This window comes from Bidens hawaiensis, unplaced genomic scaffold (assembly GCF_021521415.1).
Source record: "Bidens hawaiensis isolate Kalapana, Puna unplaced genomic scaffold, B.hawaiensis_p1.1 tig00015203_1, whole genome shotgun sequence".
Classification (NCBI taxonomy): domain Eukaryota; kingdom Viridiplantae; phylum Streptophyta; class Magnoliopsida; order Asterales; family Asteraceae; genus Bidens; species Bidens hawaiensis.
This window is the reverse complement of record NW_027492351.1, coordinates 291,131-308,142: the sequence shown is the minus strand read 5'-3', so window position 1 is coordinate 308,142 and position 17,012 is coordinate 291,131. Positions and strand designations below refer to the sequence as shown.

General features: G+C 34.3%; 1 protein-coding gene across 1 annotated transcript; it reads right to left on the bottom strand.

The window, feature by feature from the left end:
* Positions 1 to 564: 564 nt before the first annotated feature.
* Positions 565 to 2,547, bottom strand: LOC143548602 (heat stress transcription factor A-4c-like). Its single transcript, XM_077039716.1, has 2 exons — positions 2,318 to 2,547; positions 565 to 1,532 (listed from the first exon to the last, which is right to left on the bottom strand). The coding sequence occupies exons 1-2, from the start codon at positions 2,531 to 2,533 to the stop codon at positions 699 to 701; spliced, it is 1,050 nt and encodes a 349-aa protein (XP_076895831.1). The 5' UTR covers positions 2,534 to 2,547; the 3' UTR covers positions 565 to 698.
* Positions 2,548 to 17,012: the final 14,465 nt, after the last annotated feature.

The window sequence follows — 17,012 nt, the reverse complement described above, 5'->3', positions numbered from 1 at the left end:
TGTTTTAAAATTCGTCACTATTCTATGAGATTTTGCCTGATAAAAATTGCAACTATTATTTTTGTGCTTTATGTGACTTTTTAAGAAATGTTTAATTTTCTTAATGCGATATTATAGTGAATATTTTTACTGTTATAGAAGTACTTAAAAACAATGCATACGCTTTTTTATTTGACCAAGCCTTATAACATTATAGCATTTTCACATAATATAAATTAGTATATAGAAAATCTTATCTACTTCGTATCTAATCTTCTTAATCTTGTATTGACTTATCAACTTAAACTTGTCCTGTTAGTTGTTATGCTGATATGTTTTCTTTATTTATTGTGCAACTTTCAAATAGTGTATTCATTATTATAATAACATGCTTTATATTGTACTATCATACTATATCATTTATTTATAACATTCTAAATTAAATAATTCAATGAGGTTGACCTACAATTTCCAAAATTCAATTTGGATGAGCCTCAAAACATCAAAACTCAACTGCCAAAATCACATTATATTAAAATAAAACATTAGAAAAATAATAAAACAATAAATAATATGAAGTCTAACTCCCTAATATTCACATGCACATGAATACGACCTTACTTGAACATGATCTGTTCTATAGGCTCGTACGTATGTATTCTTAATTTCTTACGAGACCGAAACTAATACAAACTAAATGTCTACAAAACATCAAGATTTCAAGTTCTTTCAGCAACGCTATTGAATGAACTCGTATTCCACCAAAACCTCCTATATTGATCATACCCGTCATTATCCATCACCGAACCACTCGGTTCCTCACTCGTTGATCCACCCGGATTCTCGGTCATGAACTGTTCCCAAAACCCATCGTTCCCACTTGCACACGCGGTCCCGTGGTCCCCACTTTCCCGTTCTTCTTCGTCCATACTAACCGAATTCGTAACAACCTCACGTTCTTTGTACCCCGTCTCAGCGTTTATTCCCGACTCGTAATCCAACTTTTCACGAAACTCGGTTATTAGATCCTCCCAAAATGTAACCGACGACTCCAACCGCTCAACCAACTCCAAATCCAACGCCAAAAGTGCGTCTAGAGTTAACGCTTCACCGATCGGGGCATCCAAAACATCAAAACCGCTTAAATGATCATTAATTTCAGCTAAAAACCGTCTCTTTCGATCACTCGCTGGTTTATCAAGAAAATTTCCGAACCCGCGTAAGATGTTATTTTGGCGGGCCCCAACGATCTTTAAACGCTCAGTAACCTCGTGTGCGGCTCGCTCAATGTCTTGTTGTTCTTTTTGGTGTGTTTGGAGGGTTAAAGATAGGGCGTTTTTCTCGTAGCGTAGACGGTAACTTTTGGTTCGGTATTGAATTCTTTCGGGTTCGGACAATGGCGAAGATGATGAAGGTCCATTGATATGGAGGCTGTGAATTGAGTGACTGTGAACAGGTTTCTTTCTTTGGATGTTTCTTAGAAGATGTGGTTTACCGCGTATGAAGTCTTCGTTTACGAATTCCCATTGTTCGGGATCATTTTTACGAAAACCCTGATTACAACCCGATAAACAAAAAATAGGGTTACAACGAAGGAAAAATTTGATTTTAATAATTCAAACTATAATAATAATTTATACTGGTGTGCATGAAACTGAAATAACTGACATAACCAAACGGAACTAGCAAAAAAAATGACAGTTTAGTTTAATGTTTTATTTGAATATTTGTTTTCAAATTTATGAGTTATAATTTTTATTTTTTAAATGTTATTAAAATATATAAAACATTTATAAATGGTGTAGCTAAAAATATTAGACTTAAATGTAGAAGTTAATCATTATTTAACCAAAATAAAAATATTAGGTCCATTGGTTCAAATTCATCTTTTTGTGCCTTTTTTACCTATACAAACTAAGCCCAAATGCAAAACTTAAAAAAAAAATATAACAATTTTCAAAAAACTCAAAAACTGAGTTTCAAGTTTTTGTTTGATTTTCAAAAACCGTCAAGAAGGAGAGAGTGTCTACAACTTGATTATCACCCGTCGTCCCATTTTAACATGTTTAAATAAATGGATTAAACATGTCATATTCCGGTTACACAGGTTTATGTGTGTAAAGGTTAATTTAGACGTATTTTATACACAAAGAAAAATCCAAACGTTTTCAGGTTATACATTTCAACCCAACAACCCAAAACGTCTGGATAAAGTTATTATCGGTCAATAAATCATAGCGTAAATTATTAAAATCCAAATTCTAAAACAAAAAAAAATTAAAACATTTGAAAGCTAATAAGACATTAGACATTCAATATTAATAATAAGCGTACTTACATATGTATTGAGTTGTCTAATAAAGCTTGAGAAATTATTATGTTTAAAGTATCTCGGAAGCAGCTCGCCGGAAAACTCAGGCGGGTTCCAAACCACAAAGCTCCGGTTATTATGACTCCACGACACTATATGATCGGTCAACGGGTCGTTGACCATTTCATACGTCTTCGCAATGAACGGCGGAGGCCCATTCGCATTACCTTGACCGTCACTCATAATAATAATATTATTTCAAATCTTTTAACTCTTTTTTCACCCACCAAGTGTTCGATGAAATGCCTGAGACACAAAAAATAAAAAATAATAATAATCAGAATCAAAGTCGTAAAAAAGCAGCAACCAGTTTAGGAAAGGTTAAAGCAAAAGAAACCCACTAAATAGAAGCAAACATACCGGTTAATACTACCTTAAAATAGACCAAACAAGTGTCTGCACACCAAGTGTTCGATTAAATGCGTGAGAGACAAACAGAACCAAAATCGATTAAATGATCAATTATTATGGGACTGTAGAAGACAAGGATTTGATGTCACGTTGGAGAATGAACCATCTTTTCTTTTGTGTATTGTATTGTAATATATTTTTATACTACCGTGGGCTTTTTTTATATTAAAGATTTGTGTGGAAAGTATTTAATATTTTAGTGAGTGACGCATGGGCTTCGGTGGGCGGTTGACTAGATTCCAGAAGTTTTTTTGGGTGATTATGAGTTATGTACAAACATTTATTTGTAATCACACCCTTTTAAATTTAAATGTGGGCTAAACTACAAAAATTAACTTAATCTTTCAAGACTTTACAAGTTAGATGTGTTTACTTTGGTTGATGATCCAAATGTTATAGCTTCGTCAACCCTAAATCGGTAGTACGTGTTTGACTTCACGTTATTGGGGAGATCATGTTTGAATCTTATTTTCGTTGGTTTTTTGCAATAACTTGTTGAAGGGCATATGATCAACACAAATTGTGATTTTTCTTATATCATTGGTTAAACATTTATTGAAGAGGTTATGTGATTAATGGATTATAAAAATAATTGTCATTAACATGTTTTCATGATAACAAATGCCAAATATATAAAAAGAACAAAAATTATGTTGTGTTATTCAAGTATATAATCGGGTAAAATGGCATATGCAATTAGAAAATCGAGAATATTACAAATCTCATACACATCTCAGATACGTAAAAAGTTTCATAAGTAATATCAAACTTTGCATTGTCTCATAGCCTAATGGGACGTGCAATACTCGTCCCAAATGTTTCAGGTTTTACCATCGGGTTCGGGTTCATTGTCTCCCAACATCCCTAGTTACAGTTAGGGCTTTTGAGATCGGGTTAGGTGATTTTGTTTTTCCAGCGACACTTTGCAAATGCCCTCTATCGTAAGATGGGGAAGGATATTGGGGGCGCGGATAGGTGCTATTTCCAAAAGTATTTGGCAGGTAAGTTGATGTTGATGGCATCGACGGTGCGTCACGATGGTGATGGCGCCGTAGCGGGGTGTGGATTTGTAATTGCAGACCTATGTTCGTATATATATATATTATATCACTATATTGTCTTTTTTTGTAATTAAAAGACATAAATGCTCTTAATTTAACGGCCAAAATTGAATAGGATTAACAAAGTTGACTTAAGTAGCGACTTTTTGAAACCACAATGATATTCATGCGAGAAAACAAAAATAAAATGAAATGATAAACCTAACCAAATCGCATGGGAAAAAATAACAATTACTCAAAAAATTTCATAGTTTTAATTACTAAATACCATATTGTAACACATATTCTATAATTTCTGGACTTCTCTTGTGCCTAACCTCGTAAGAATGTAAGATAACAAAATCTTACCAACTAAGACAATCTCTTTTGGTACTAAAATAAAAATAAACTAGTACCATTCATTGTTACAACATAACAACTCTCTACTTGTTAATTTCCGACTATCATTCTATCAAGGAAGTTTATTGTAGCAAGTGTAACATAATAAGTGGTGCTTGAACTTAACTGTTGCACTCATTGCAATAAATTAGATTAAAATTAAAACTAGCTATTAAAAATTAGATGGCCAAAGTTGAAAATCATTTCAATGGCCTCTCATAAAATTCGAGTCTAGAAGAATGAACAATTAGTTGATTTGAGATTTCACTATCAAACTCTTAGACTTAGAAAAAACAAAAACAAAAAAAGGAAAAAAATAAAAAAGCTCAAAAGTCGGTTTTTTAGAGTCAAATTTAAAGTTCAATAATTTCATATTGAAAGAGACATGATTTACATCGACATTGAACATGTAAAGGAAGTAAAACCATTTAGCACTTTCTTTTGTAAGACCGAATAAAAGTTCAGCAAACTCCATGATATTATTTTTCTCTTAAAACTATTAAAAGGGAATTACATTGTAGTGATTTCTTGACCTTTTCCTATAATGAATCTAGTATGTTCTGAGTTAAACATTTAATTTTTTTAATCTTAATGGTTAAATCATACTTTTGTTGTTTATTATTTTAAAATTACACTGTTGCTGCTGCTGCTGCTGCTGTTACTACTGTTATTGTTGTTGTTCATATCATCATCATCATCATCATCGTCGTCGTCGTCATTGTTAATTACTTCTAGATCTACTATGACTATACAAAACTTTCGTATATAACTTACTTTATATAGAAGTCTTTAGAAAATCTTTAGTTATTCTATGACGTTTTTTTTAATTTAATAAATTAAAATTTTTAGATAAATGCAACGTGACCAAGGAATTTCAATAAGTGCATATATACAAGAAAAAGAAAACTTATGTTAATTACTTATCAATTTATACTAGTTCTTGTGGGCTACAAAATAGGGCTTCAAAATGATGTGGATGGGGCTTACCGCTCCCTAACATCGCACCGGGACTTTATGGGAGGAGCGGTTTGGAGATGGGCTTCAAAATTTTACCGAGGATTTTACAAAGGTAGTGGTGAGGTCATGATGCTCTCTCTCTCTCTCTCCCCCCCCCCCCTCTCTCATGCGTGCACTCACTCATATATATATCTATATATATATATATATATATATATATATATATATATATATATATATATATATATATATATATATATATAAAAGGTGGAGGCTTTAAGGGTTATAAATCACAACCAGACTTTAAAGTTAAAGCACCTAATACTTATATGGAAATATAACAAGGATTCAAAGCTCATTCACAACATATAGCCTAGCATTTTTTATATTAAGATAGGGGTATTATCTAGTTTAAATATCAGGATATTCAATTCCAATATTTTATTGTAACTATTAGTATAAGAAATCATTTAATTATATCGCATTTCAGAAATAACAAAACATCTATACAATCTTCATAAAACTTTTGTATATTACAAATAAATTCGTAAAAGGTATATATAAAAGGCTAGACTTAGGAAGATAGAAATATATATATATATATATATACACACACGTAATACGTGTTGGTACATATTTAAAAATTTAAAATGTATACTCTCAGTATCTCACTTCATTTCGGTTGTAAAAGTTATATTAATTTTTTTGTTTTGTTTTTGTTAGGGTCGTGACACTGATACTTAGGTTTGTCCATGACGGTATTGGTGTTAAGTTGCGGGATTATAAATACTTTTTACTTTTGTATGTTTATTTTAAAGATTTAAAGAAGAGTAAATTGCATATTACATTTACATTTGTGTTAAATTCTAGTTTATGTCTTTTAACTTTAATAAGTACAGTGAAAGTCTCAAAACTTTAATGCTTATTGTTAATGTTAAGTTTTACGGCTAATTAACCTTACCAACGTGGATCTATAAGCCCACATGACGTTTATTATCGTGCTATATTTTCTAGCATATGTTATGGTAATATATATATATCTTGAAGATACTTAGCCAATAGCAGCTATTATTCCTGTTAAGTAAAATAGTCGGTGAAAATGACCATTCATATTATTTTTCATTTTATTAAACCCCACGTAACAATGAATTTGGGTCAGAGTTACAGTAAATGCACTTTTGGACCCGTTATGAGAGCATCGTCTAGAATATGATGTAATTCCATTCGCAATGCTCCAAAATGTTTTGGATTATATGATCAAAATAATATTCATCAACCCAAAACAGTTGCATGTATGTATACAAAAAGTATATATTTATCGTTAGATTATAATTTTATTATAAGTTATAAGCAATTCTCATTCTAACTAGTACATAATCATTGGTAATCAACTACCAAATGCATATCTTCTCTTGGAATTCGTGTGATTTAAAGTAATCCTTGGATTCTCAATGTCATAGAATTTTTGTAGTATAAATTAACCTAATTCAATTAAAAAACAGGGTATAAAAATGATAAAAATGTTTATAGTAAAAAAGTTGCTTGATTAGGTTTTAACTTTCTGCATTTGGTAATACGATTCAGTTTTCGGCTACAGCCAAATAAATCCCAATCCAAAGAATCCGAAAACTAGGGGTGTTAATCAAGTTATTTAATTGGGTTTTTGGTAGATCGGTTCAAGTTAATTATTTTACTATAAATAGACGTATAAGCGTATAAGCTAAACAAAATATAGCCACGCACTGGTATAAAAAACATGGCAAGTTTCAAAACATAATATATAACCAAAATCAGAAGGTATCAAATTCAGAATCCATTATTATTGCACATTCACATTGTCACCAGTCACCTACATGGTTGTATCCAATCCAATATATAAAAATTTAGAATAGATTTAGTAATAAAATGGTAATTAATTAGATATAACATGTATAAACATTAAAGATAAACAATTACCTTTTGTTGGAAAATTTGTTACGTGAGCATTAGTAGGTTGTTATGACACAACAAATGCACACTAATAGACATTGACGAATGAGATATCGATATGTGATTGTGTGTATTTGAAAGAAAATACTATAGTGGTGTATCCCACATTGGTGGGATGAAAAACTTGTGCCTTGTTTTTCCTGTATAAATAGAGAGGTAAACTAAGTTGCAACACACACCAAACCTTACACACAACACAAGCATTGTTGCAAGGTTTTTCCAACTTCTTCTTCTACATTTCTGGTTTCTTTTATTTGAACATTTTTCAGGTTTACGGTTAACTCCGGCAGTACTACTGCTCCGGCTGTTGTACCCTGGGAAACAACGAGTTCTCTTGGGAGACTCGAAATATTGTTTTAAGGGCCCCGGTTCAACACGATCCTCAGCCAAACCGTTTATATATTTTTTTCGTATTGTATTTGGTTTTTTTCTTTGATTATGTATTGCATTTCAGATTCTTGTATTGTATTGTATTGTATGAGTAATAAAACTGTTTGTTAATTTTCTGTTTATTTACTCAATTCACGAATTCGGTTCCTACAATCTTAAAACAATATTTTTAAAACCGTTTCGTGAAAACTTTGTTTAAATTTTCAGAAACTATTCTGTTTTGATCTAAACCAGTTTTGTTTCAAAATAGTATATGTTTTAAAAACAGTTTTTTCTTTTCTGTTTTGGTCTCAGAATCAAGAATTGGATCTTCAAAGTTGGACTTAGTTCTTGGTTTAACATTCTGAAATCAGAAAAAGCTCCCTTTTTGGGCTGTTTTTGGCTATCTAGCACGAGATAGCTTATCGTGAAAACTTTGTTTAAATTTTCAGAAACTATTCTATTTTGATCCAAACCAGTTTTGTTTCAAATTAGTATATGTTTTAAAAACAGTTTTTCTTTTCTGTTTTGGTCTCAGAATCAAGAATTGGATCTTCAAAGTTGGACTTAGACAGATTCGTTCTTGGTTTAGCATTCTGAAATCAGAAAAGGCTCCTTTTTTGGGCTGGTTTTGTTATCTCGCACGAGATAAAGCTATCTCGCACGGGATAAATTTATCTGGCAAATTTCAGAATTTTCTGAATTTTTTTCTAAGTTACTAACTTGGTCTGTTTTTCTGTGTGCAAGAATGACAGGACCAACCCCAAACACTTCTATTGCTACCCTTGCTGTCCATTTGACCACCCCAGCCAATGTGGGAGCGACCACAATGGCTAACCATGCTGAAAAACCCGAAAAGTTCACGGGTGTTCACTTTAAGAGGTGGCAGCAGAAAATGTTTTTCTACTTGACAACCTTGAACTTAGCACAGTTCTTGGAGAAAACAGCCCCCATACCCACTGCCCAAGATGATGCCCAAAGTGTGAGTGCTTTGGACGCTTGGAAACATTCTGAATTTCTATGTCGCAATTACGTGCTCAATGGTTTGGCGGATCCATTGTATAACGTCTACTGTGGGATAAAGACTGCCAAAGAACTATGAGAGTCTTTAGACAAGAAGTATAAAACCGAAGATGCGGGAACAAAGAAATTTGTTGTGGCCCGTTTTTTGGACTTTAAAATGGTTGACTCCAAGACTGTGATCACCCAAGTCCAAGAAATACAAATTATACTTCATGAAATTCATGCCGAGAGTATGACACTTAGTGAAACGTTCCAAGTTGCAGCCATAATTGAAAAGTTGCCTCCTAGTTGGGCTGAGTTTAAGAATTATCTTAAGCACAAACGAAAGGAGATGACTATTGATGAATTAATTGTTCGTCTTCGAATTGAGGAAGACAATAAAACGGCTCAAAAATTAGGTCGTGTAGAGCTAATGGCTAAGGCCAACATGGTTGAACTTGGACAATCTTCTAAGGGGGGCATAAGGGTAAGGGTAAAATGAATAAGGGAAAGGGAAATGTGAACCGTGGACCGAAGAAGGAGGTTGTGAAAAAGAAACCTCAATCTTCAAACTTCCAAGGTGTTTGTTACAAATGTAATGAGAATGGCCATCGTGCGAACCAATGCAAGAAGCCTAAGCGTGAGCGTGCGCATATGGTGGATGAAAATGGTGAACCGTTGGTGGCAATGATCACCGAGCTCATGATTGAAGAAATCAATCTTGTGGGGGACAAACCGCAAGGATGGTTCATTGATACGGGTGCGACCTGTCATGTGTGTGGTGACAAGACCCTCTTTAGCACATTTAAGGAGGCTGCTAGTGATGCTAAGTTGTTTATGGGGAATCAAGCAACGGCCGACATCAAGGGTGAAGGGAATGTGATCTTGAAGATGACTTCGGGAAAAGAGCTTACTTTGAGCAACACTTTGTATGTGCCCGAAATTCGTAAGAATTTGGTTTCGGTTGGTTGCTTAATAAGTTTGGTTTTCGTTTAGTGTTTGAGTCGGACAAGTTTGTCTTGACTAAGCGTGGAATATATGTTGGTAAGGGCTATGCCCTCAATGGTATGTTTAAACTTGATGTAACCGTGATTGGAAATGAAATGAATAAGGCATCTACTTCTGCGTATATTATTGAGTCTTTAAATTCAAATGTTTGGCATGGTAGATTAGGACATGTAAATTTCAATTCACTTCGTCGTTTAATTAAATTAAAAAGCATACCAACATTTCACATTGATATAAACTCGAAATGCGAATCATGTGTTGAATCCAAACTTACAAGATCATCCTTCAAATCGGTTGAAAGAATAACCGAAACACTTGATTTAATTCACACCGATGTGTGCAATTTAAAAATGTGCCCAACAAACAAATATTTCATCACATTTATTGATGATTGCTCAAAATATTGCTATGTATATTTACTTTAAAGTAAAGATGAAGCAATAGAAAAATTTATCTTGTTTAAAAATGAAGTTGAGTTACAACTTAACAAGAAAATTAAACGTGTGAGAAGCGATCGAGGAGGTGAATACGTTTCACCATTTGCGGATTTATGCGCACAAAGTGGCACAATACATGAATTAACCCCTCCTTATTCTCCACAATCAAATGGCATGGCGGAATGAAAGAACCGTACATTGAAAGAGATGATGAATGCCATGTTGGTTAGTTCTGGGGTGAGCTATGACATGTGGGGGGATGCCATTTTAACGGCAAATTATCTTTTAAATAAGATACCTCTCAAGAATAGGGATGAGACTCCTTATAAGTTATGGAAGGGAAGAGAACCTTCGTACAAATACATGAAAGTGTGGGGGTGCCTAGCTAAAGTCACCGTACCACCTCCTAAAGCTCTTAGGATTGGTCCCAAAACTGTTGATTGCATTTTCATTGGATATGCTCACAATAGTAGTGCACATCGGTTTTTGGTACATGAATCCAAAAATCCAAATTTACACGTAAACACTTTCATGGAGGCGAGCCCCAATACTGTCTCGTATTTTGAGCACGTGTTTCCTAAGTTAGGACACACACATGAGGCCTCATCATCACGAGCGAATGATGTAGGTGCAAGCTCGTCAACATATAATGACGACTTGGTTCATGAAGGAACACATGAACGGCCCGAGACTGAGGATGGTGATTTAAGACGAAGCAAAAGACAAAAGGTTGCAAAATCCTTTGGTCCTGACTTCGTAAGCTTTATGGTTGAAGGTGAACCTAATATCTACCATGAAGAGGTGACCTCACCTGAAGGACCTCAATGGAAAGAAGCAATCAAGAATGAAATTAATTCGATCTTACAAAATCATACTTGGGAATTGGTAGATCTTCCAGTTGGTTGCAAACCACTTGGATATCGTTGGATATTCAAAAAGAAGATGAAAGTCGATGGAAGTATTGATAAATACAAGGCGAGGCTAGTGATCAAAGGTTTTAGACAAAAGGAAGGTCTAGACTATTTTGATACTTACTCACATGTAACACGTATAACCTCTATAAGGTTGGTGCTTGCAATCGCGTCTTTACGAAGTTTGGAAGTGCACCAAATGGATGTAAAACGGCTTTTCTAAATGGTGATTTGGAAGAAGAGATATACATGGAGAAACCTGAGGGTTTCTCCGCCCCTGGTCAAAAGGGCAAAGTATGCAAACTCATCAAGTCTTTGTATGGCTTGAAGCAAGCTCCAAAACAATGGCACCAAAAATTTGACCAAGTAATGATTAGCAATGGTTTCAAAATTAATGAGTGTGATAAATGTGTTTATGTTAAAAACAAAAATGGAGGTTATGTTATTTTATGCCTTTATGTGGATGACATGCTTATCATTGGGAGTAATGATAAAATGGTTCAATCTACAAAAGACATGTTAAAGGCACGATTTGACATGAAAGACATGGGTTTAGTTGACACTATTCTTGGAATAAAAATCATTAAAACCGAAGAAGGTCTTACTTTGAGTCAAGCACACTATGTCGACAAGATTCTTGAAAAATTCAATAAGGAAGACAAGCGAGTGGCTCGTTCTCCTGTTGACACTACTCTACATCTATGTAAAAATAGAGCTGAGCCGGTTGCTCAATTAGAGTATTCAAGAATCATTGGAAGTCTAATGTATCTCATGACATGTACGAGACCCGATTTAGCATACGCGGTGAGTAGGCTAAGTAGATATACTAGCAATCCAAGTGTTCAACATTGGAAAGCTATTATAAGGGTGCTTAGGTACATAAGATACACAAGAGACTATGGTTTGCATTATACCAACCATCCAGCTGTGATCGAAGGGTGTACTGATGCGAACTGGATTTCGGATATGAAAGATTCCAAATCAACAAGTGGGTATGTGTTCCTACTTGGTGGGGCAGCAATATCTTGGAAATCATCCAAACAAACTGTAATTGCTAGATCCACAATGGAGTCTGAATTCATTGCCTTAGACAAATCTGGGGAAGAGGCAGAATGGTTACGTCAATTCGTGGAAGACATTCCACAATGGCCAAAGCCGTTGTCGGCAATTTGCATACACTGTGACAGTGAGTCTGCAATTGGTAGATCTCAACGTTCAATGTATAATGGCAAATCTAGGTATATGAGACGTAGACATAACACGATACGACAACTACTGTCAACGGGTGTTATCACGATTGACCATGTGAGGTCAGAAGATAACATTGCAGACCCGTTAACAAAAGGCTTAAGCACGGATAAATTTTATAAGTTTTCGAGAGGAATGGGACTAAAGCCCACGATAAAGGAAGTATGAGGGAAACCTAACTTAGCAGACTGGAGATCCCAAGAGCTAAGTTCAATAGGCAAACTTAATCATATGACCAGAGGCAGTCACTGTGGGGGAGTACCCCAAAACCAAAGGGAGTCTTGAAATTCCTAGTCCTTTCTCCTAGGGAAGTACCCTAAAACCAGTGACATTTGGGAGAGGTTAAGCATATTAAGGTTAAGTGAAATAACCATGATGCTTTTAATGATTCATGGGAATCACCTATGTTAGAGAGAAGTGTGGTCGCTTCGAATGGAATTGTGGGGAGGCGCAATTTCCTAGAGCTCTCGCAGAACCAGGACCGTGATCCATGACCATAACGGACACAAGAATGAGGGATTGACCAAACCAGGGAGAGTATTGTGTGAAAGCATATTGTCGTCTACACAAATGGGGATCTGTTCAAAGTAATCGCGACTACAAACCGCTAGGAGGCTAAGTCTACTTCACAACGGAAGGTTCAAAGGGTATCACCTACCTATCCGGCAATACTCAATTGCTGAAACTTACTTCGAAGTATCGATTTTCAATCATGTGGGGGATTCTTGGAAAATTTGTTACGTGTGCCTTAGTAGGTTGTTATGACACAACAAATGCACAATAATAGACATTGATGAATGAGATATCGATGTGTGATTGTGTGTATTTGAAAGAAAATACTATAGTGGTGTATCCCACATTGGTGGGATGAAAAACTTGTGCCTTGTTTTTCCTCTATAAATAGAGAGGTAAACTAAGTTGCAACACACACCAAACCTTACACACAACACAAGCATTGTTGAAAGGTTTTTCCAACTTCTTCTTTTTCTATATTTCTGGTTTCTTTTATTCGAACCTTTTTCAGGTTTACGGTTAACTCCGGCAGTACTACTGCTACGGCTGTTGTACCCTGGGAAACAACGAGTTCTCTTGGGAGACTCGAAATATTGTTTTAAGGGCCCCGGTTCAACACGATCCTCAGCCAAACCGTTTATATATTTTTTTCGTATTGTATTTGGTTTATTTCTTTGATTCTGTATTGTATTTCAGATTATTGTATTGTATGAGTAATAAAACTGTTTGTTAATTTTCTGTTTATTTACTCAATTCACGAATTCGGTTCCTACACCTTTATCAATTTCTTGAATTGTTTTCCAATCTTTTTCATACTCGGATTTGTTACTTCAACTACCTTGAAGCCAATATTCGGTGCAAATTAAACTTCTGTAACATCCTACTTTTGAAATGACTCCTTAAATTAGTTTAGAAAAGTCATTTTCAAAACATTTACAATATATGATTAAAACTTGTCATATACACACCCATCAAATCAACAACTTACTAGATTGAGCATAGAACTTAGGGGCTTGTTCGTAGGGTACTCCTAGCTAGTTGTAGCGTACTTCCAAATTCACGCAAATCCAACATACCTTGGTTTTCAGTGATCTAACATATATATACAACCCTTATAAATACAATGTCACTTAAGAAAAATATATAGAAATACTATACTCAAATAAGATTGAGAAAAAAAATACTAGTTTTTACATTGTAATTTTAATTTTTTTTCTTTTTCTTTATTTAAATAACTTCATATTAAAAGTTATTCACATTTAGAAAAACTAAATTCAATTTAAAAATCATCAACGGTTGTAGTTTTCCCAAAAACGCTACTAACTTATCTGTCCTTCTGTCTAACATATATAGACGGATAAAATTCCAAAATTCAATAATTTGAGAACTTTGAAAACTTTATTAATCAAAATAGTTATATTATATAAGTTAACTTATATGTGGATTCATAATGATAAAAGTTTGATTAAAATCAAATTCAAACTTAAGACCTTACAATCTTTACCCTAAATTTAAATCTTCACTTCATTTTCGATATCAGATACATAAAACTCATTGACAGCACTTAGTGTAAATTAAGTTTATATTTTGAATTGTTTTTTCTTCCTTTTATTTAAAAAACTTTTTAAACAATTTAACAAGGGACCGACATGATTGCTTTGGTGTCATTGACTATGATAACTACCTTTCTAGAAGGTGGGGATTTGCATGGCCTGTAAATTATAATCCATTCTCCACATTTCTTGAGGTTTTACATTTTTCATAGAAAAAGTAGTGCACATTATAGATTCTAGATTTCAAAAAGGTAATAAATATGCATACACGTGTGTATATATTTACGTGACGGGATGATTGATGTTACATTTAATTACTTAAATTAAATTAAATATCGTATCACTTAAATAAAATAGTGTAAAACTCTTGTATAAAAAAGAACTTGACATGTCAAATTTCAAATGTTTTATAACAAATATTTTGATCCCGCATTACCGGGCAGCTAATTCGAGCAGTTAACGATAGACTAAAATTGGCGAAGCCACCCCGACACTACCAAAGCCAAGGGCTCGAAACGGAAACTGACAACGGTAGTTGACGAAAAGTAAGTTCCATTTATACAACGAATACTGGTGCTGTGCTACTAAGGTTCTGTTCCTTTTGCTCCCATTACAATATGTATAAATCAAAGTTAAGAAAGAATCAACTAAAAATATGAACAGAGGCAAGAAATAAATAACTCATTTTATGAAAGAGCATAATACACAAAAATAGAAAAAGAAAATGAAACTTATACTAAAAAGCATCTGAAGCACTCAACTGAAACACCACATAATTTCTTTGTTGATCACATGTTGTCAAAGTTACATGATGCAAAGTCATATTCCCATAAAAACATATCAAAAATAAACATAACATTACATTCGGCTCAGATCATCATAATCGTTAGCACTCCAACGCCACCAATGGTTACGAATCAAAACCCAACAACAACATACGCTAATCACTATAGGCTCTGAAACACGATCGTCATAGCAGTTATCAACGAAGCCGACTCAAACGCACAATCAATGCCCGAGTACCAAATGAATTTGGCAACAATGTATTAGGCCACCAGAGTAGGTAAACAACATACAAAATAGACAGACAATTGCAGCTAAGAGACAATCACCATCCGGTCAACGATCCCAAATGATTCCAGCAAGGGTCTAAACCACCACACAAATTAGACCACAATAGACAGTTGCCATCAACATACCGCCATCACCAAGGGTTCCAATGTCACACCTCGATTTAGGGCCTAGGCGTGTGACCACAAGTTGGTATCTGTTTTGTAAATATATCAGAGTTATGGGTTAATTTTAGCGGAAGATTTTAGGTTTGAATATAATATTAATTTACATTGAAAACTTACTCGGAATTAAATACCCGAGTATTAGTTTACAAAAGATATGTTTCATATTACAAGGATTTTAGTGTATCAAAAACGGAGCCATCTTGTACGCGCTTATATCTTCATTAAGACTCCAATCCTTGTTAATGCTACTTATTCTTAATTACTTGCAATGGGTTGGAAAATACGTCAGCTATATGCTGGTGAACACGTATGACTCTATAAAACATTTGAATGTCATTACAATACAAATATAGTTTTCTCTACAAGCTCAGCAGAAACATTTCTACTTCTGGTCTATGTACCACTGCCCTACACACACAATTATTCCCGAGCCACGTAGCCCTTAATGGGAAATTAGTTATGACCATTAGCCCGCGGCCACGTAGCCTTTGAATGATTAAGCTGAACGGTTATGTTTGGATCCAGACACATGTGTATTCGGTCTGAGTTGATTTTATTCTCTAATTTATATTATAACGTTTTAGAGATCACATAATCTCATGTAAACATTGACTGACTCGTTAAGACAAACACCAGTTCATCTTATCGAGTATAAATATGTTTTGACTGATTAAAAAGGTTAACGTATTCACCTGTACCGTCGGTGTTAGAAACCTTGACTGACTGATTGATTGTGTATGATATTTAACCTATACATAATAGGCTCGTATATTTGAATGATATTTTCTCTACAAGCTCAGCAGAAGCATTTCTACTTCTGGTCTATGTACCACTGCCCTACACACACAATTATTCCCAAGCCACGTAGCCCTTAATGGGAAACTAGTTATGACCATTAGCCCGCGGCCACGTAGCCTTTGAATGATTAGGCTGAACGGTTATGTTTGGATTCAGACACATGTGTATTCGGTCTGAGTTGATTTTATTCTCTAATTTGTATTATAACGTTTTAGAGATCACATAATCTCATGTAAACATTGACTGACTCGTTAAGACAAACACCCGTTCATCTTATCGAGTATAAATATGTTTTGACTGATTAAAAAGGTTAACGTATTCACCTGTACCGTTGGTGTTGGAAACCTTGATTGATTGATTGATTGTGAATGATATTTTGATTAAGCTATGATTGCTAAGCTTAACCTTGAAATCGTTTATCTTTGATTGTGAATGAAAACACTTAGTTTTTTTTAAGTGACGTTTGATGTATCATGCTTTGGATTAATAGGTTATAACATGTTGGTAAGTTTCTCCAGGTAAGTAAACGGGTCCCTCGGTTGATTGGGATTTATACGAATTACTTTTCCTTAGGAAAGAAACTTACTACTAATGATATCACCCTTACAGTTACTACATGCCCGTCAAAATATGTCTTTGATTAACATTACTTTATTATGAAGTAACGTTTATAAAAACTCGTTTATGAATGTGAATGTTTGTAAAATACGATCAAGGTTAAAGGCCATAGCCTCGATTGATTGTCTAAGCTATAATTCAAATAACTTAAAATAACTCCTACCTTAGATT

What these genes read in the sequence shown, in the direction of transcription:
- LOC143548602 (XM_077039716.1), bottom strand. Translation starts at nt 2,533, where the DNA reads ATGAGTGACGGTCAAGGTAATGCGAATGGGCCTCCGCCGTTCATTGCG. An exon ending in TTAGACAACTCAATACATAT is followed by an intron (nt 1,533 to 2,317) that starts GTAAGTACGCTT and finishes GGTTGTAATCAG; the next exon opens with GGTTTTCGTAAAAATGATCC.